Source organism: Leucoraja erinacea, chromosome 1, assembly GCF_028641065.1.
Source record: "Leucoraja erinacea ecotype New England chromosome 1, Leri_hhj_1, whole genome shotgun sequence".
NCBI lineage: Eukaryota > Metazoa > Chordata > Chondrichthyes > Rajiformes > Rajidae > Leucoraja > Leucoraja erinaceus.
Genome location: NC_073377.1, coordinates 167804769 through 167827135, shown reverse-complemented (window position 1 = coordinate 167827135; position 22367 = coordinate 167804769). Strand labels below are relative to the sequence as shown.

General features: G+C 43.9%; 1 protein-coding gene across 1 annotated transcript in view; it reads left to right on the top strand.

The window, feature by feature from the left end:
• The window catches only part of gab1 (GRB2-associated binding protein 1), a 316599-nt gene that overhangs the window by 172194 nt on the left and 122038 nt on the right, over positions 1-22367 (top strand). Inside the window, exons 3-4 of the mRNA XM_055637022.1 lie at positions 6467-6689; positions 19188-19274. Of these exons, the coding sequence (XP_055492997.1) occupies positions 6467-6689; positions 19188-19274 (310 nt within the window). The remainder of the gene's footprint in view (positions 1-6466; positions 6690-19187; positions 19275-22367) is intronic.

The window sequence follows — 22367 nt, the reverse complement described above, 5'->3', positions numbered from 1 at the left end:
GCAGTAGCAATAGAACAATGGAGGTCGATGTATGTTTATGTTTCTGCAACACACTCGGAGAGGTTATGGGGGAGGTAGGGTTTAAGCCAAGTAAACTTATTCAACTTATTCAATGCCCCAGCTATACCTGCCTATTTGTCGGTTACGTCGAGCAATCCTTGTTCAATACATACCAGGGCCCCATCCCCGACCTCTACCTCCGCTACATCGACGACTGCTTTGGTGCCACCTCCTGCACCCGCACACAACTGACTGACTTCATCCACTTCACCACTAACTTCCATCCGGCACTCAAATACACCTGGACCATTTCCGACACTTCCCTACCATTCCTTGACCTCACTATCTCCATTGCAGGTGATAGACTTCTGACCGACATACACTATAAACCCACTGACTCCCATGGCTATCTGGACTACACTCTTCCAACCCTGCTTCCTGTAAGGACTCCATCCCCTACTCCCAATTCCTCCGTCTACGCCGCATCTGCTCCAAGGATGAGGTGTTCCACACCAGGACATCTGAAATGTCCTCATTATTCAGGGAACGGGGGTTCCCCTCCTCCACCATAAATGAGGCTCGCACCAGGGTCTCTTCCATACCCCGCAACACTGCTCTCTCTCCCCATCCCCGCACTCGCAACAAGGGCCGAGTCCCCCTAGTCCTCACCTTTCACTCCACCAGCCGTCACATACAAAAAGTAATCCTCCGTCAGTTTCGCCACCTCCAACGTGACCCCACCACTCGCCACATCTTCCCATCTCCCCCCATATCTGCCTTCCGCAAAGACCGCTCCCTCCATAACTCCCTTGTCAATTCTTCCCTTCCCTCTCGGTCCACCCCCTCCCCGGGCATTTTCCCTTGCAACCGCAAGAGATGCAACACTTGTCCCTTTACCTCCCCCCTCGACTCCGTTCAAGGACCCAAGCAATCGTTCCAGGTGCGACAGAGGTTTACCTGTATCTCTTCCAACCTCATCTATTGCGTCCGCTGCTCTAGATGTCAGCAGATCTATATCGGTGAGACCAAGCGGAGGTTGGGCGATCGTTTCGCCGAACACCTCCGCTCGGTCCGCAATAACCAAGCTGACCTCCCGGTGGCTCAGCACTTCAACTCCCCCTCCCACTCCGTCTCCGACCTCTCTTTCCTGGGTCTCCTCCATGGCCACAGCGAGCAGCACTGGAAATTGGAGGAACAGCACCTCATATTCCGTTTGGGGAGTCTGCACCCCGGGGGCATGAACATCGAATTCTCCCAATTTTGTTAGTCCTTGCTGTCTCCTCCCCTTCCTCAGCCCCCCTGCTGTCTCCTCCCATCCCCCAGCCTTCGGGCTCCTCCTCCTTTTTCCCTTTCTTGTCCCCGCCCCCGATCAGTCTGAAGAAGGGTTTCGGCCCGAAACGTTGCCTATTTCCTTCGCTCCATAGATGCTGCTGCACCCGCTGAGTTTCTCCAGCTTTTTTGTGTAAACTTATTCAATGATTAGCAGGAATTTTTATTGACAGGTGTGCATTTTCACAACATGATGTGAGGCTTGCATCTCATGCTAAACCATTGTTTCACACAGAGACAAATCAGGAGTCACTTTGATGCCTGAAGGCATCTTTAAACTTCAACCACTGCTCCAGACTGCATCAGTGTTTGGAAAAGAAACATATTCACCAATAAACTTAAGATAAATCAGTAGTTGGCATTTGACGCCAAAATAGCCAATCCCCATGTATTAATAATTGGAGCTATTTAAAACAAAAACAATTTGCATAGGCCAATGAAAGATTCGATTCGAGGTGAGGGAGGGAACATACATAACCAGGTCCGAGAGGGAAGGTGTAATGGTGAGTCCAGAACAAGGGGTCACAGTTTAAGGATAAAGGGGAAAATCTTTTAGGACCGAGATGAGAAAAACATTTTGAGTGGTGAATCTGTGGAATTCTCTGCCACAGAAGATAGTTGAGGCCACAGTTCATTGGCTATATTGAAGAGGGAGTTAGATGTGGCCCTTGTGGCTAACGGGATCAGGGGGTATGGAGAGAAGGCAGGTACAGGATACTGAGTTGGATGATCAGCCATGATCATATTGAATGCAGGCTCGAAGGGCTGAATGGCCTCTACTCCTGCACCTATTGTCTATGTTTCTTTGAGTTAATTAGAACAAACTGGCTACGAATGCCAATGAAAGGCTGAACAAATGATTGAGAAAAGATTAATTGATTGGAGGAATGATTAGAAATATGATGTCTGAACTATTTGCGCTAATCAGGAACAATATTTTGATGAGAAGATTAGACACTAGAGAAAACGCAGGATAGAAATTAATTTAGCAACCAAGGGTATAAATTGTGTAGAAAGAGTTAATATAGCCACAACATCAAGTCAGTGAACAGCAGAAAGTAATCAGAAAGCACAGCTAATCTGGACAGAAATCTCCAAAATCTAAAACAATTCAAGTGCTTGTGCAGTTGTCAGTGTTACTGCCTCACAGATCCAGTGAGACAGCAACAGTACTGACACCAATGCTGTCTGTGTGGAGTTTGCATGTTCTCCTTGTGACTGTATAGGTTTACCAGACGATTGGGAGCTTTCCAAAGATGTGCTGTTGGTGGGTTAGTTGGTTACTCTAAATTACTCCTAGTGGAGGTGGGCTGGAGGACAACCTGAAAAGAGTATCGGCCCGTGAATGAGAATACATTACAGGAAAAATAAGTGGACTGATAGAGTCGCTCCATGTGCTGGCATAGGCTCACGGAGTTGACTGGCCTCCCATGCTTGGATAAAATATGAGGGAAATGGAATAGCAATAAAGAATTTATAAAGATCACCAGGCCACTAGGAAAATAGTTTGCCCTGTGGATTAAGAGTTTTTGAAGAAATATTTTGACAATGAAACATATTGGTTTAAATTTAACTAGACCAATGTAAGAATGAGTGTGTGAGTTTAGAAGTGTAATGCCTGGCTGTTTCCTGACAGAAATATGTAAGGAAATCCACTAGAACTTCACTTCACAACCTGGTATATTAAAATCTTGCATTTAAATGTTCGACCAAGACATTCAGGCAATGAAATACTCCCAAAGTATAATCACTGAAATATCATTTCATCTCATGATGCTTGAAATCTAAGGAGAGACTTCACAGATGATAAATATTAGAAGGGGCCATTCAGTGGTAGATTTTTTTTAAATGGTGCAAATACTGTACAGTATTACACGCAGGAAAGCAAAATAGGAACATTTTCCATGAATCATGAAAATATGCAGGAATGAAAGGGTTGGCAGTCTCAGTGCACTGTATTTCCAGAAGAGTTAGAGAAGTAATCCCTAAAGCTGGAAGAATGTTAACTATACAGCCAAATCAAGGCCCAGGCAGTCTGCGGAAATGGCAGCTGAGTACCAGGTCAGCTTTGTTCAAGAAGGGAAATATTAGAGGAAGCCCAAAGACAAACTCTGCGGCTAGTTCCGAGCAATAGAGGGGAAAAAAAAGGACGATTTGGGCTTTATAGCCTTTGAAAGATGAGCCTTGAGAGGGAAATCCTTCAGAAATAAAATAGCCTAAAATCAGATTGAGAATGCAGTGTGGGTACACCGCATGGAACCGGTGGAAAGTTATCCGTTTTTTCGCCGGCAAGGAGTCCTCGCCTCCCAGAGTGATGACACAGAGAGGGGTGAGTCTGTGGAATTCTCTGCCCTCACAGAGAGGGGTGAGTCTGTGGAATTCTCTGCCCTCACAGAGAGGGGTGAGTCTGTGGAATTCTCTGCCCTCACAGAGAGTGGTGAGTCTGTGGAATTCTCTGCCTTCACAGAGAGGGGTGAGTCTGTGGAATTCTCTGCCCTCACAGAGAGGGGTGAGTCTGTGGAATTCTCTGCCCTCACAGAGAGGGGTGAGTCTGTGGAATTCTCTGCCCTCACAGAGAGGGGTGAGTCTGTGGAATTCTCTGCCCTCACAGAGAGGGGTGAGTCAGTGGAATTCTCTGCCCTCACAGAGAGTGGTGAGTCTGTGGAATTCTCTGCCCTCACAGAGAGTGGTGAGTCTGTGGAATTCTCTACCCTCACAGAGAGGGGTGAGTGTGGAATTCTCTGCCCTCACAGAGAGTGGTGAGTCTGTGGAATTCTCTGCCCTCACAGAGAGTGGTGAGTCTGTGGTATTCTCTGCCTCAGAGGGCGGTGGAGGCAGGTTCTCTGGATGCTTTCAAGAGAGAGCTCGATAGGGCTCTTAAAAATAGCGGAGTCAGGGGATATGGGGAGAAGGCAGGAACGGGGTACTGATTGGGGATGATCAGCCATGATCCCATTGAATGGCGGTGCTGGCTCGAAGGGCCAAATGGCCTACTCCTGCACCTATTGCCTATTGTCAAACACCCCTCTCACCAGTATCCACCTATCACTTGCCAGACATGTCCTGTCCCCCCCCCCCCTCTTCCAGCTTCCAGTTTCCAGTCCTCCATCACAATCAGTGTGAAAAAAAGGTCCCAACCTGAAACGCCACCTATCTAATTTCTCCGGTGATGCTGCCTGACCCGCTAAGTAGCACCAGCACTTTGTGTCTATCTTTGGTGTAAACCAGCATCTGCAGTTCCTTTCTACACAACGGTTCTGGGTAGCCGAGTAGTTGTGGGGTAGGGGTAATTGATTCAAGCATTAGGTCTTTAAACTGAACTAAACTAAGCCTCAAAAACATATTTTCATTTGAAAGATCTCAATCATTCCATTGCTCCAGCGTTTGGGAAAGATGTTCAAAGGTGCTGGAGGTGACTCAACTAGGGAAGTTACAAAATGTTCTGGTATTTAGCCTTTTGACAGTATTGTATTTCATAATCTACAATATACATTTTTCCAAGTGCAAAGGGAAATAGATTAAAGCAAGGAGAAAGTATTTCTTAAATGTTTGCGTTTGTGCAAGTGAAAGATGAGTACTGAATCAGGCACATCCGGCTAAATTTGTCCCAAGGTGACACTGATCCTGTCTGTACTAAACCAATTTGCCTGCATTGAGGCTTCGTCCCTCTAATCCCTTCCTATCCACAAGTCAAGTCAAGTCAAGTTTATTTGTCACATACACATACGAGATGTGCAGTGAAATGAAAGTGGCAATGCTCGCGGACTTTTGTGCAAAAGACAAACAACAAAACAACCAAACAAATTATAAACACAATCATAACACACATATTCTTTTACATAATAAATAATGGAAGGAAAACGTTCAGTAGAGTTAGTCCCTGGTGAGATAGGCGTTTACAGTCCGAATTGCCTCTGGGAAGAAACTGCTTCTCAATCTCTCCGTTCTCATCGCATGGCAACGGAGGCGTTTGCCTGACCGTAGCAACTGGAACAGTCCGTTGCAGGGGTGGAAGAGGTCTCTCATGATTTTATTTGCTCGGGAGTTGCACCTCCTGTTGTATAGTTCCTGCAGGGGGGTGAGTGAAGTTCCCATAGTGCGTTCGGCCGAACGCACTACTCTCTGCAGAGCCTTCTTGTCCTTGGCAGAGCAATTCCCAAACCAGATGGTAATGTTCCCGGACAAGATGCTTTCCACCGCCGCTGCGTAGAAGCACTGGAGGATCCTCGGAGACACTCTGAACTTCCTCAATTGCCTGAGGTGGTAAAGGTGCTGCCTTGCCTTACTCACGAGTGCTGAGGCGTGTGATGCCCATGTCATATCCTCGGAGATGTGGACTCCCTTTGATCTCCCACGATCCTGCCTAAATGATTTTAACCTTTGTATTTGCCTCCACCATCTCCTCTGGCAGCTCATTCCATGCAACAGCTCGCTCTGTGTGAGAAACTGCCCTCAGATATCCTTTAAATATCCTCCCACACATTTTATCTGCCGAGTTTAAACTGCCCTAGCCGGGAAAAAGCCTCTGACTATTTACCCTATCTATGGCTAATGAAAGTTTTATTGTATCACAGCAAGGCTGTTCCGCATAAAACATGCAATGAATTTCACACACAGCATGCAATTTGATAAAGTCTTCAGGAAATTTGAATGTTTGCTGAATGAAATGCCGCAATTTGAGTTTCAAATAAAAAAGTATAATGGTCGATTCTGTTCATTTGGAAATATTAATCTGCCCTGTTCCAAGTAAATAAGTAAGTTTATTGTCCAAGTATTCACATACAAGGAATTTGCCTTGGTGCTCCGCCCACAAGTAACACTCAGAAAACGTTAAACATTAATAATAATAAGACATTAATGATAAAACACCATTGATCAAACATGTGAACCAACAAAATACCAGATCAAAGGGAGGCTACAGATTTTTGGCTGTTGAGTAGAGCAACTACTCGTGGATAAAAGCTGTTTTTATGTCTGGCTGTGGCAGCTTTGACAATCCGGAGTCGCCTTCCAGAGGGAAGTGATTCAAAGAGTTTGTGTGCAATTAAAAAATGAACTGGATTGTTACATGACTGTTAATTTTTAGAATATTTTTATTGTGCCAGCTATTGATAGGTTATTTTTTGTCACATTTTAGATGCTGTTAAATCATCCAATCCTTCTGCCACTGCCATGACTGAGGTACCTCTCTCTGTTAATACTACACAACCCACCGTGCGATCAGCAGTTTCCATGGGCTCACTACCTCCCCCATACCAGCCGATTAGTGTTCGTCACCTGGAGTCTTTGTCCAGCCAAGAAGATCCACAAGATTATCTATGGTTAGCCAATTGTGAAAGTAAAAAACCTGAACCCACCAGGTAAGATGAGTGTAAAACATTCGCTGTTCACAAAGTCTATTGATGCTAAATTACTTCATCTTTCAAATCCTCATCTGATTTTACAGTTTGTACATCTGGAATACTTTTCATGCCCAACAGGAATGTAATTTTAACAATTTATCTTTGTTTGGTTTCGTAATTTTGCAGCAATTTTTTAAACCAGTGTACTTTTAAAGAATTATGAGCTTTTTAAAGGATAAGGTATTGAATTTCCAGAGGAACACAAAAACGCTGGAGAAACTCAGTGGGTGCTGCAGCATCTATGGAGCGAAGGAAATAGGCAACGTTTCGGGCCGAAACCCTTCTTCAGACGGGTGGGGCGGGGAGAAGAAAGGAAAAAGGAGGAGGAGGAGCCCAAAGGCTGAGGGATGGGAGGAGACAGCAGGAGGGCTGAGGAAGGGGAGGAGTCAGCAAGGGCTAACAAAATTGGGAGAATTCAATGTTCATGCCCCCAGGATGCAGACTCCCTAAACGGAATATGAGGTGCTGTTCCTCCAATTTCCGGTGCTGCTCACTCTGGCCATGGAGGAGACCCAGGACAGAGAGGTCGGAGACGGAGTGGGAGGGGGAGTTGAAGTGCTGAGCCACCGGGAGGTCAGCTTGGTTATTGCGGACCGAGCGGAGGTGTTCGGCGAAACGATCGGCCAACCTCTGCTTGGTCTCACCGATATAGATCTGCTGACATCTAGAGCAGCGGATGCAATAGATGAGGTTGGAAGAGATGCAGGTGAATTGAATTGAATTTCCAGAGTTGACTTGAGCTGATGGGCTGGACAAGCTAAAGATACTACATTTTTTGGATCAATGTCACATGGTACCAATCTTAATTTTATTTTCTAACTGAATCAAATGGTGCAGAAATGCTGTAAAATGTTATGCAACAAAGTGATCAAAGTGACAAGTTGAAAAGGTGGATGTTGCCCAGACGAGAAAACAGAACTGTCTTCACGGTTTCAGTTTTTGAATCACTCACTCAATCACGTTTTAGCTCTGCCTTTGCCCACTATCAGTTCCGCTGCATTGGCTAACCATTTTCCTTCATTTGTTGCTTAACCCTGTACAGTAGCACTGTGATGGACAGAGACAGGATGAGGACAGTTTTATTTCCCAGTTTCAGAATCCATTTGAGGCAAATTTGCTGACTAGACAAGCCAGGACATTATCTCATCGTAACCTCATTTTACATATTATTACAAGCTATAAATAGAGTTCTTTATTGTAGCATAACAAACATAACATTGAAAGGTTGCTTCCTAATTATTAGAATCACATTCTTGTGGAAATTAAAGCCTATTTTGGTCACATTCTGTAAAACTAGTGTAGCAAAATCCATCAACTCTTTCATCTGAGTTGTATCAACTTATCAGTAGAAGCGGAGTCCAGATGTAAGCTTCCCCACAAAAGAACTTCATCCTGTTTTCATTGCAGTTTGTGTCTGTGCGTGAATGAACAGACTTATCCCAGCTGGGCTTTCAAATATCGACAAACCAAACACTTTAGAAGTTAGAAATCAGAAAAATTGCAGATGCTGCACATATGAAATTAAACAGAAACTGCAGGAAACATTCATCAGGTCTGGAGCGTCTTTGGTAGGAGAAACTCAGGGTTTAGGTCGATGAAGGTCTTGAAATGTTAATCCCGTTTCTCTTCCCGTAGATGCTGCCTTATTCTTTCAGCAACATCTGTTTTTGTTTCAGATTAGAAGTATGGAACGTAACAGCTTCCTTTTGAAACTCTAGTTGGTCATTCTCTATGTTGACCCAGCAACTAGACACATCGCAATTCCATTCAGCAGCCATTCTACTCTGCAGCTACATGCTGTTGAATGGTTATAGACCCCTAGATAAGCGAGATGCTGCTGTTTCCCTGGGTCCCTATCTCTGTCTGAGACTCGTGAACTGTGGTGGAGTGTGGTTTGATGCAAAGTGAATTTGGTGAATATTATCCATGTAGTTACTTGCCCAAAATACCAACCAACAGTCAAATGCATTTTGGGGCAGCTAATTAAATGAAGGCAAGCAGGTCCCAATTATTTTTAAATATTTTAAATATTTCTCTTAGAGACTGGTTCTTTCCATGGCCATGGAAACCTGGCTGATGTTTCTCCATTATGACCATCATTGGGGTTGGGTCCATTTATGACTGTAAATGGGATTGGGATCAGATATGGGTGTCATGGTACACCAGTCATTGAAAGTAGGCATGCAGGTGCAGCAGGCAGCGAAGAAAGCAAATGGTATGTTAGCATTCATAGCAAAAGGATTTGAGTATTAGAGCAGGGAGGTTCTACTGCAGTTGTGCAGGGCCTTGGTGAGACCACACCTGGAGTATTGCGTACAGTTTTGGTCTCCTAATCTGAGGAAATACATTCTTGCCATAGAGGGAGCACAGAGAAGGTTCACCAGACTGATTCCTGGGATGGCAGGACTTTCATATGAAGATAGACTAGATAGACTTGGCTTGTACTCGCTAGAATTTAGAAGATTGAGGGGGGATCTTATAGAAACGTACAAAATTCTTAAGTAGTTGGACAGGCTAGTTGCAGGAAGATTGTTCCCAATGTTGGGGAAGTCCAGAACAAGGGGTCACAGTTTAAGGATAAGGGGGAAGTCTTTTAGGACCGAGATGAGAAAAACATTTTTCACACAGAGAGTGGTAAATCTGTGGAATTCTCTGCCACAGAAGGTAGTTGAGGCCATAGTTCATTGGCTATATTTAAGAGGGAGTTAGATGTGGCCCTTGTGGCTAAAGGGATACGGGGGTATGGAGAGAAGACAGGTACGGGATACTGAGTTGGATGATCAGCCATGATCATGGCGAATGGTGCAAGCTTGAAGGGCCGAATGGCCTCCACTCCTGCACCTATTGTCTATGTTTCTATATAAAGTCATTCCAAACTCAGGTCCCAATCAAGAGACATAAAAACATTTTCCATCGTTCAATTTTTTAAACAAAGGAAGTGATGCCCTCAGGCAGTGAGTGCAAGGGCAGGTCTTGTGAACCCCCTTCATACGTTGAGGATTATTGAGGGGTATGGTGTAGCGTTGAGTTGAGTTGGCTTGATGAGTTTGGTCAGGAGTGTGGTGGGCTCATCAGGATTTCCTGAGTGATCAACGTTGCAGCCTGAGTTACAAGGGGCTCAATCAAATGATCCAGGGTTTGGGTCATCAGTCGGCCCAATAGTCTACAAGCAATCTTCAAATAAATGGAATAAAAATACACCCACGCATTAGGAACATGAGGTAGAGGATGAAAATGTGGGAGAAATAGTCACGGATAATTGGTTCTTCAGCAGAATGTGGCAGCTGCTTGCAATAATTCATGGAGAAGGTAGTGGAGGTCACGTGGTTTAGTAGACATCACATGGTGAGAAAATCTCGGCATAAATGAGTATAGAAGCTGGGATGTAATGTTAAAATTGTACAAGGCATTGGTGAGGCCAATTCTGGAGTATGGTGTACAATTTTGGTCGCCAAATTATAGGAAGGATGTCAACAAAATAGAGAGAGTACAGAGGAGATTTACTAGAATGTTGCCTGGGTTTCAACAACTAAGTTACAGAGAAAGGTTGAACAAGTTAGGGCTTTATTCTTTGGAGCACAGAAGGTTAAGGGGGGACTTGATAGAGGTCTTTAAAATGATGAGAGGGATAGACAGAGTTGACGTGGACAAGCTTTCCCCTTTGAGAATAGGGAAGATTCAAACAAGAGGACATGACTTCAGAATTAAGGGACAGAAGTTTAGGGGTAATATGAGGGGGAACTTCTTTACTCAGAGAGTGGTAGCGGTGTGGAATGAGCTTCCAGTGGAAGTGGTGGAGGCAGGTTCATTGGTATCATTTAAAAATAAATTGGATAGGCATATGGAAGAGAAGGGAAGGGAGGGTTATGGTACGAGTGCAGGCAGGTGGGACTAAGGGGAAAAAAATTTGTTCGGCACGGACTTGTAGGGCCGAGATGGCCTGTTTCCGTGCTGTAATTGTTATATGGTTATATGGTTATAAAAGGGAGCTGGAGATGAAATGAAAGGGAGGGCCTGTCCCACTTACGTGTCCTTGGCATGCAAATTACGCGACCTCGTGGTCGTGTTGAGGAGCACGGGCATCGTATGGCCGCGCGGGGCCGGTCCCACTGAGAAGCGCGGAGGGGTATGTAGTTGTGCGCGACATCGCGCGGGGCTCCGAAATCTTTGTAGCGAACAAAATCTTCGCGCGCCAACGGCCTGTCGCGGAACTGACGGCCAAAGTGGGACAGGCCCAAGACCCTGGCGCGACGCAACGTCTCACCTCCAACAGCAGCAGAAGCCGGCAAACGATCGCCGAACTCGGCCTGGGGCTCACGGCCGTTGCGGTCCGGATCCGCCCCCACTTCTACTCCCAGAGCGGGGCCAAGAAAATTGAAGATAGACACAAAATGCTGGAGTAACTCAGCGGGACCGGCAGCATCTCTGGAGAGAAGCAATGGGTGACGTTTCAGGTCAAGACCCTTCTTTTCAGACTGAAGAAGAGTCTCGACACGAAACATCAGCTTTGCGTCCATCTTCAAATGACATCACGCGCTCCAGACGGCATGAAATCGCGCGCGACCGTCTCGGCTCAACGCGACCACGAGGTTGTGTAATTAGCGTGCCAAGGACACGTAAGTGGGACAGGCCCTTTAGGGAAGTGGAATGAGCATATGTGCTTGTCAGAGACTAGTGTAGTGGGGAATGAAAGTAGAAAAACACATCAAACATTTAGTTCATGTCAGAGTTGCACCATTAAACTGTCATTCGGAATATTGCAATGGTGGTGTTTTGATATCCATCCCCCAACCTATAAAATATACATTTTGTAATTTTTGTTCTAAAACAATAGAAAAATGTATTTGAAGCCTTGTATAATAATGTTTGGTCATAGAGTCATATAGGGTGGAAACATGCCCTACAGCACAAGCACACGCCCACCAACATGCTCCCGCTACACTAGTCCAACCTGCCTGCCTTTGGCCCATACCCCTTTAAACCAATCCGTTCCATTTACCTGTCCAATGTTTCTGAAACATTGTGATAGTACCCGTCTCAACTTCCTCCTCCGGCAGCTCATTCCATAAACCTACCACTGTTTGTGCAAAATAAAAAGTTGCTCCTCACGTTCTTATTAAATTGTTCCCCACGAACTGTAATGGTATGTGCTCTGGTTCTCAATTCCCCTACTCTGGGGAGATTAATGATGAGTCATGAATCTGGTCATTAACTTAAACTTAGCCCATAGTGCAGGGCATCATTTTAAAGTCGTGAGATTCTTAACAACTGCATAAAAAAGAACAAGCAACTTGATTAATTATAATATCATTGTAAGGAAGGATATGTCCAGAGGTAGCTGGAGCCACAGACAGGCAATTTAATACGGAATTCTAACAGTGCTCGGCGAACTGAAGAATATTCTGAACGCTTTTGGAAGGAAGGAGATGAATGGCAAGTTGGAGGTGCTGTGGGAAGAGAATCACACGGAAAAGTTGAAGAAAATTACACTCTTAAGTATTTTGCAGACAATTAATGATGTTTTGGATTAATCGCCATGAACAAAGGCAAATGCAGCTGCCAATGTATACACATTGAAGTTTCTAATTACAGCCGTGAGATAAATAACCAGTTTATATGGTTGGTGGCTTTAGACAATAGACAATAGGTGCAGGAGTAGGGCATTTGACCCTTCGAGCCAGCACCGCCATTCAATGTGATCATGGCTGATCATCCCCAATCAGTACCCCGTTCCTGCCTTCTCCCCATATCTCCCGACTCCGCTATTTTTAAGAGCCCTATCTAGCTCTCTCTTGAAAGCATCCAGAGAACCTGCCTCCACTGCCCTCTGAGGCAGAGAATTCCACAGACTCACAACTCTCTGTAGGAAAAAGTGTTTCCTCGTCTCCGTTCTAAATGGCTTACCCCTTATTCTTAAACTGTGTGGCCCCTGGTTCTGGACTCCCCCAACATCGGGAACATGTTTCCTGCCTCTAGCGTGTCCAAACCCTTAATAATCTTATATGTTTCAATGAGATCGCCTCTCATCCTTCTAAACTCCAGAGTGTACAAGCCCACAGCCGCTCCATTCTCTCAGCATATGACAGTCCAGCCATCCCGGGAATTAACCTTGTAAACCTACGCTGCACTCCCTCAATAGCAAGAATGTCCTTCCTCAAATTAGGGGACCAAAACTGCACACAATACTCCAGGTGTGGTCTCACTAGGGCTTTATATAGCAGTGCCAGCCACATGTGTATCGGAGTTCTGGAGCTGAGCTTGCAACTGATTCTAGTGAATGTCCTGCTACTAAAGCCAGACTGTTTTGGGCACCAGATAATATAAAGATTGGCCTTTGATAAAGTAGCCAAAAATGATGCAGGGCGTTGGGTATATGGCACACAAGCAGTTAGCTGTACAGAAGGATGGATAGTGCGTGTATGATCATTTCACTATTGTACGATGGAATGAACTTATGATGCAATCAAAGTCAATAAAGTTGAAACCTGTTTGGTTTAAAAAAAATAAGTTGTTGTCAGTGAAAGTTGGCAAGGGGGTAAGATGAAATGAAGGATCAATGTTGAAGAATCAATTAAGAGCTTGCTGGAAATTAATCATTAAGGTGATGTGAATTCTGGTTTTGGTTTCAGTCCACAAGAATAGTTGCTGTGTAATCATGCTTTTAGAAACACTTTAAGCTTTTATTTTGTAATTGCTTTTTGATCAGTTTCATCATCCTTTGGGATGTAGGAGAAATGTGAAATATTGGAGCAGAACTAGTTTTTTTTTAGCCAGCTTTGTGACACCACCAATACCAATTTTGTTGACTTTTTTCCCGATTATCATTTTGGACAATAAACTTCAGAATTGCAACTTGCATTGGATTCCTCAGAATCAATAGCTTTCCTGACAATTATATTCTATTTTCTTGAATCTTTCATTATTTAAATGCTAAGAGCTATTGTTCCAAAGGATAATTTAACTATCCATCGTTATTGAATACGCTCATTTAGAGCTAAACGTATCAATCAATTCAGTTTAAAACTGATTATCAAATCAACAGAAATGTCACCGAGAAATTGATTATTTCTAGATTTTCCCTAAATGTGCTAATGCTACTGTCCCACTTAGGAAACCTGAACGGAAACCTCTGGAGACTTTGTGCACCGCCCAAGATTTCCGTGCGGTTCCCAGAGGTTTTTGTCAGTCTCCCTACCTGCTTCCACTACCTGCAACCACCTGCAACCTCCAGGAACCGCACGGAAACCTTGGGTGGGACGCAAAGTCTCCAGAGGTTTCCGTTCAGGTTTCCTAAGTGGGACAGGGGCATAAGATTCTATTGCAGCAGCGCCCGGCATTTCCAAATGGAACGGTGGTAGTTTCACATGTAACTGCTGGCATTTTCTTCCATTCCTGAAGAAATTCAGGGCTCCTGCACAAGCTGTATAAACACATCTACCATATTTCCTCGGTGTTCTGATGACAATCCAACTTTGAGCTCATGAAGCCCAAGCTGAGCAAAGTATTGTCTATTGTATCCCAGCTGTTAATGCTGGGAGTGTCGGTCCACTGATTATGTGCTGGATTAAGACCCCCTCTACACACACACCTAGATCTCCTGCCATCAGGCAAGAGATACCGTAGCATCAAAGCCCGGACTACCAGACTGCTAAACAGTTTCCTGCCACAGGCTGTGAGGCTGCTAAACAGTCACTCCACCTGATTCTGCTGCTTTTTGCACTGACAATTTAATAACAACTCTGGCACTGGCCACTTAACAACTCTGGCAGCTGCCCTGGACAATATATGACTGTTTTTACTTGTATTTTAATGTTGCTGTTTTTTACCTGCACTTTTTAACTATTCGTACTGTTTCTATCAGGGACTGGATTATTTTTATTTTATGTGTGAAATGTATAAGTTTCATGTGCGATGCTCCGGTATAGGGTGATTTCACTAAAGGTCACTGGAGCGTAGATCCGCACCCACATGACCAAAAATCTCAAGTGGAGGACATTCTAGAGTTCCGGTACATGTTAGTGGATGGGAAAACACGCACTTTCCCACCCGTTAAAAACATAGAAAACGGCCAGGTTTTGATCTGCAATTTATTGTGCCAGTCGGGGTGACCGTGAGGCACAGCTACCTAGATTTACAGGGGAAAAAAAAGATAGAAACTAAGGTAAATTAAAGAGGGAGCTGAAGGTGCCAATCCAGCGGAAGTGAACAGCGGACATTTGCCGTGGAGATTTAAAGGTCCAAAATATCGGGAATTATCGCGTTTGCTCGCTGAATTTCATCAAAAGTAAGTCAATAATGCCTTACTTTTGATGAAATTCAGCGAGCAAACGCGATAATTCCCGATATTTTGGACCTTTAAATCTCCACGGCAAATGTCCGCTGTTCACTTCCGCTGGATTGGCACCTTCAGCTCCCTCTTTAATTTACCTTAGTTTCTATCTTTTTTTTTTACTGTAAATCTAGGTAGCTGTGCCTCATGGTCACCCCGACTGGCACAGTAAATTGCAGATCAAAACCTGGCCGTTATCTGTTTTTAACGGGTGGGAAAGTGCGTGTTTTCCCATCCACTAACATGTACCGGAACTCTAGAATGTCCTCCACTTGAGATTTTTGGTCACGTGGCTGCAGATCTACGCTCCAGTGACCTTTAGTGAAATCACCCTATTCCCTGGGAAACAACTTCTCACTTTGCACTGTACAACTGCTGCTTTGCAAGATGACAATAAAGGTTGATTGATTGAAGACTGATGTAAATTCAGCAAGTAGTTTTAACACAGAGGGGGCAGGTAGAGTTTATGTAATTTACATTTAGTTTTGATTCATTTGAGCAAATCCATTATCAGCCATTTGTAGTTTAATATATTTAATTTTAAAAGGTTTTGAATGTTTGTGAATGTTAAAGAGATTTACGGGCTTTGCAAGCTAATTGATAACTGTTTCATTCTGGATAAGGGGTGTTGGGGGGGGGGGGGGGGGGGGGGGCAAGGGGTTGAACTGGCTGTAAAGAGTTTCTCTGCACTTTGTAATGGGGTGGTCCTGTAATGCACATCATCTTGCAAGTGAGTTTGGAGCGAGTTCAATTGAGGATGTCAGCGGGTCGGGCAGCATGACATTCTGGAGATCATGGGTAGGTGATGTTTTGGGTCGGGGCCCTTCTTCAGACTGAACGGGGGAGGGGGTGAGAGCTGGATGGGAGGAGGGGCAGGACACAGGCAGATGTGGGGGAGTTTTAATAGGCAGATAGTTGGACAAACGGCAGAAATGAAAAGACAAAAGAATTGAAGAGTTGCTAATGGTGATACTAGGGAAAGGAATGTAGGGGGAGAGTAATGCCCCCGTCCCACTGCAGGGAAACCTGAACGGAAACCTCTGGAGACTTTGTGCCCCACCCAAGGTTTCCGTGCGGTTCCCAGAGGTTGCAGGTGGTTGCCGGAGGTTGCAGGTAGTGGAAGCAGGTAGGGAGACTGACAAAAACCTCCGGGAACCGCACGTAAACCTTGGGTAGGGCGCAAAGTCGCCAGAGGTTTCCGTTCAGGTTTCCTAAGTGGGACAGGGGCATAATATGTCTAGGTCCAGCTGGGGGAGAGGGGTAATTGGGGGGATTGCGCCTCACTCTGGCAATGGAGGAGACCCAGGACAGGAAGGTAAGCATGGCAATGGGAATGGGTAGATGTTTAGCAACTGGGCAATGCTGTAGGCCTAGGCAGAGTGAGGTCACCTTCTCCAGCCTGATATACTGCTGCGTCCGGTGTACCCAATGTGGCATCCTTTAAATTGGCGAGATCAATAGACAATAGGTGCATGAGTAGGCCATTCGGCCCTTTGAGCCAGCACCGCCATTCAATGTGATCATGGCTGATCATCCCCAATCAGTACCCCGTTCCTGCCTTCTCCCTATATCCCCTGACTCCGCTATCTTTAAGAGCCCTATCTAGCTTTCTCATGAAAGCATCCAGAGAACCGGCCTCCACCACCCTCTGAGGCAGAGAATTCCACAGACTCACTACTCTCTGTGAGAAAAAGTGTTTCCTCGTCTCCGTTCTAAATGGCTTACACCTTATTCTTAAACTGTGGCCCCTGGTTCTGGACTCCCCCAACATCGGGAACATGTTTCCTGCCTCCAGCGTGTCCAAGCCCTTAACAATCTTAGTGTCGACTTGGCAACGTTTCGCCGAACACTTGGTCCTACTCCCCCTTCTTCCCCATCGCCCTTTCTTCCCCTCCATCTTCCCCGTGCCCCACCAAAACACACGCCTGTAACTCCGCTCCGACTTCCCTTCCACCTAATTCCCTTCCTCTAGCTTCACAAGTCGCAACTCATCAATCCTTTTGTCTCACACCTTATGTCTTTTCATCTCTAGCCTTGTCGAACCATCTTTCCATCGAAAACCTCCTCACCTGTAGCACACTTTTATCTGCCAGGCTTTGTACGGCCACACTTCTCCTTCAGGTTTCCTTTCTCTCCACTGCCCCAATATTTAATCTAAAGAAAGACCCCAACTGGAAACATCATCTCGCTGTGTTCTCTAGAGACGCTGCCTGACCCACTGAGTTACTCCATCACCACCTGCCATTTTTTTCTAAACCAGCATCTGCAGTTCCTTGTTTCTGCATGGTTGAGATGTTTTTTTTTCCAGGGGATCTACTCAAGACAAACTTGTATCTTGAGACCTCATCTCTGCAACCACGTTTCAGAAAACATAAAACAAGGTCTCATCTCTGGGCTGCCCTTGTTGCCTTAATCAGTTTCTAAATAACTAATCAAATAAATATTGAAAATGTACTTAAACAATAAAAAAATATATTGACTTAAATTTTCAAAAATTGAAATCACATTCAACTTGTGTAATCTAATTGAAAATTAATATTAAATCAAGTGTAGTAAAACAACTTGCCCTTTAATGAAGAGAGATGAGCCCACTCTGCCTAATGAACCATCTCTAAGACAAGGAACCAACTTTGGAGTCCATGGAAATCCATGAACAAAACAAGAGATCGATAGTTGGATGATGTTGATGAGAAGCTGTTGGGATTTCGTTGGTGATTGAGCTAAGATGGCCCCGTAACTCCTTATTCATGCTGATTTTTAAATGCTACACCTTACATTCTGGCTAATTGACCGTGCAAACTGAATTGTCTCATCATAATTTAATGATCCATTGTAATCAGCAACATTAGATGTTGTTACACGGATTTCCTCCGGGTGCTCAAATCCCAAAGACGTGCAAGTTTATAGGTCGATCGGAACAAAACTTGTTCCACTTGAGAACAGGATAATGGCGAGTAAGGTGGCGAAAAATCGTAGCTCTATCCTGTGCCGTTTTTTGCGCAAATAGAAAAACTAGGTGAACCGGAAAAGCACAAGATCAGAATTTTAGTTATGTATAGATAGATTGACCTCTGCAAACCATCCTTAATGTGCAAGGAGTGGATTCAACAGAGGGATAGCATAGAACTAGTGGACCATAGGGTCTGTTTACATGCTGTATCTGTAAATTAAACAGGGAAGAGTGGCCTATTGTTGCTCATGCAATCTTCCAGGTCTGATGGGTCATCTCATCTCATCAAAGATCAAAATGAGAAGTTAGACCTACTGTAGACTTTATATAAATATATTTGTTTTTCTTCCCACTTGTTCTTTTTGACCCTCTCTGAATCCAACATGCCATTTCAAATCTAGACTGAGACATACAAGGTTGAAAACAAGTTTGCTGCCAGAAATGTTTTTAGTAAATTATTACACAAAATGTTTAATTCTGATTGCATTCTTAAAAAAGAATGACAGAATAACTTTGATTTCCAGTACCTGTACACTTGTTGTTTAATACAAACTTCAAAACAAACGTTTAATCTTGAGAATGTCTGAGACCTTTGTGTACTATGGGCCCTTGTGAAGGGAAATGGTGGTAAGATGGACAACTGATACAAAGACAATATGTTTAACCTAGTTAATAATATGTATGGTATACAATTTGAAACATAGAAAATAAACCAGCTACTCATATAGTTGTTTGTGCCTAAGTTGATTTATATGGCCATAAATTTGGCACCAGTTGTAATGACAATAGTTAAATGTTGTATTTAAGAAGGAACTGCAGATGCTGGAAAATCGAAGGTACACAAAAATGTTGGAGAAACTCAGTGGGTGCAGCAGCATCTATTGAGCGAAGGAAATAGGCAACGTTTCGTGCCGAAACGTTGCCTATTTCCTTCGCTCCATAGATGCTGCTGCACCCTCTGAGTTTCTCCAGCATTTTTGTGTACCTTAGTTAAATGTTGTAATTTGATTACATTTTTTAATAGTGCTTTAATTTCTGCTGCATTTCATTGGAAGATGGCACTTCCATGCCGGCAAATATTTGTTTGTGTTGGATTGAGGTTGCTACATTCAGCCCCACACGTGGTTACCGCCAAGCCTTTATGTTTTTATCACCTTCCATTTCCTTTGTGAATTAGCCATGCATCATCAATTGCCACAGAAGAGGGAGACGAGTATCTTCTGCTAGAAGATTTTGAGAGCAAAAAGCATCCGTTTCACATTCAGTGAGTTTTAATCATCTGCGGATGGGTCTATCGTGCAAATGTAGGCTGTTCTTGGTACTACAGAATTGATCTGTGTGACACAATTGGTTTTGCTTCCCACTCTGCAAATTCCACTGCTTGAACCTAACCATAGTATTTCATCTTCCAACTAACTCTGTGAAGCTTCATTGACCCAGAATTTTGTGGGAGATGGCAACTTGCTTGGTGAATCGTGAATCATTGCTGCAGATTGCATGATGGCACTTGTTTCTTAATCAAACACTCTCCAATGTGGACTTGGGCAATTTACATACGATCTTTCCAATTGCATTTAGCGAACTCATTTGTAATGTGAAATTGATTCTGACTTTCATATTTTGGCTGGTTAACATGGAAAAATCAAATGCAAGGCATGTGTTAAATTTTGTGGTGTGATTGCGGGGAGGTTCCGATTAAAGGATTAGGTCCGGTAATATTGAATGTTGGTTGAAAAAATGCCTTCCATGCCTTTCATCATAGTTAAACATAATTGACATTTTTATAAATATATTCCTGTAAGTAATTCAATGTATCTGAAAACCATGTTTACTATGCATTTAAAATGAAAGAAGGCTTTCTCCAGGCAAATAATCATGAAAGTGCTTCCTGAATGACTAGACATTAGCATGTTCTAGTTTGACTTGTGCAGCGAATACGAAAATATATTTGAAAATGGGTTATGTTGAAGGGCCACTGTTCATAATAAGTTGCTAGATGATAGTACTTAGTAACAATACATATTCTGTCTTTGTGTTGTATGTATTTCTGCTGATTCTGGTTATGGCAATGTTACCAGGTAATAAATAGGAACTGCAGATGCTGGGTTATACCAAAGATGCTGGAGTCACTCAGCGATCAGGCAGCATCACTGATAGATGGGTAACATTTCATGTTGGGTGTTTAAGGAGGAACTGCAGATGCTGGAAAACCGAAGGTAGACAAAAGTGCTGGAGAAACTCAGCGGGTGCAGCAGCATCTGTGGAGCGAAGGAAATGGGCAACGTTTCGGGCTAAAACCCTTCTTCAGGCTGGGACTCTTTGTCATTTAGGACCGAGATGAGGAAAACATTTTCACACAGAGTGGTGAATCTCTGGAATTCTCTGCCATTGGCTATTCATTGCAGTTCATTGGCTATATTTAAGAGGGAGTTAGATGTGGCCCTTGTGGCAAAAGGGATCAGGGGGTATGGAGAGAAGGCAGGTACGGGATACTGAGTTGGATGACCAGCCATGATCATATTGAATGGCGAAAGGTGCAGACTCGAAGGGCCGAATGGCCTCTACTCCTGCACCTATTTTCTATGTTTCTATGTTAAGAGTCCCCAACCTGAAACGTCACCTATCCATTTTCTCCAGAAGTGCTGCCTGACCCACTGAGTTCCTCCAGTATTTTGCGTCTATCATAATATTTACTGACAGGTTAGCCATGTGATTTAAGGAATGTTTCTTTCTCTGGGACTTAGGTTCAGTTGTATGCTGTTATATGAGGACTTTTTGTTTGTTTGGATCAAAAGATAAGTAGAAGAGTAATGCGACAGATTTTGAAACACTAATTGTTAATGAAAAATGTGGCCTGTCACTCAACATCATTGAGAAAAATAGAATAAGGTTAAGATTTCATTTGAAGAACGCTGTACAGGCAATTATAATTTGTCTATTCACTCCACGGATTCAGACTAACCTACTCTGAGTTACTGCGTAGAAAGGAACTGCAGATGCTGGTTTAATCTGCAGGTAGACACAAAGTGCTGGAGTAACTCAGTGGGACATGCGGCATCCATGGAGAGAAGGAATTGGTGATGTTTCAATAGACAATAGGTGCAGGAGTAGGCCATTCGCCCCTTCGGGCCAGCACCGCCATTCAATGTGATCATGGCTGATCATCCCCAATCAGTACCCCGTTCCTGCCTTCTCCCCATATCACCTGACTCCGCTATTTTTAAGAGCCCTATCTAGCTCTCTCTTGAAAGCATCCAGCGAACCTGCCTCCACCACCCTCTGAGGCAGAGAATCCCACAGACTCACCACTCTCTGTGAGAAAAAGTGTTTCCTCGTCTCTGTTCTAAATGGCTTACTCCTTATTCTTAAACTGTGGCCCCTGGTTCTGGACTCCCCCAACATCGGGAACATGTTTCCTGCCTCTAGCCTGTCCAAGCCCTTAACCAATTTTATATGTTTCAATGAGATATCCTCTCATCCTTCTAAACTCCAGAGTGTACAAGCCCAGCTGCTCCATTCTCTCAGCATATGACAGTCCCGCCATCCCGGGAATTAACCTTGTAAACCTACGCTGCACTCCCTCAATAGCAAGAATGTCCTTCCTCAAATTAGGGGACCACAACTGCACACAATACTCCAGGTGTGGTCTCACTAGGGCTCTGTACAAATGCAGAAGGACCTCTTTGCTCCTATATTTGAATCCTCTTGTTATAAAGGCCAACATGCCATTCGCTTTCTTCACTGCCTGCTGTACCTGCATGCTTACTTTCATAGACTGATGTACAAGGACCCCCCAGATCCCGTTGTACTTCCCCTTTTCCCAACTTGACGCCATTTATATAGTTTTGGGTCGAGACCCTACTTCAGAGTGAAGCGATGCTGCCTGTCTGAGTTACAGTCTTGTTTAAATATGAACATGCTCCTCTGTCATTTGGCAGGTGTGCATATGTATTCTTGCATAGAGTTATTGTGAATTATGGAAGATGTTATTACCTCATAAATATTTAAATCCTTCTCATTCGCCATGTCATAAATTTCAGTCAAGCAGATACATTTTAATGATTTGTCCTGAAATGACTGATAATTGATGTGTGTGGCAGCAGAACTGTGAAGGCCCATGAAATGATTGTATATGTTTACATGATACAAGATTGTCACCTCGTTAATTTCCCATGAATGATTTAAGATGCGTACTTTTATTACAGAATAAAAATTCATTACCTTTCTTTTAAGATTTACTTTCAAAGTATAAAAATAAACACAGGTGTCACCAGACTTATCGATGTGCTTTGGAATAATTTCATACACGCGTTCAGGTTTTATTCTGCGATTTCCCGCTGTCAGAGATAGATCCCTC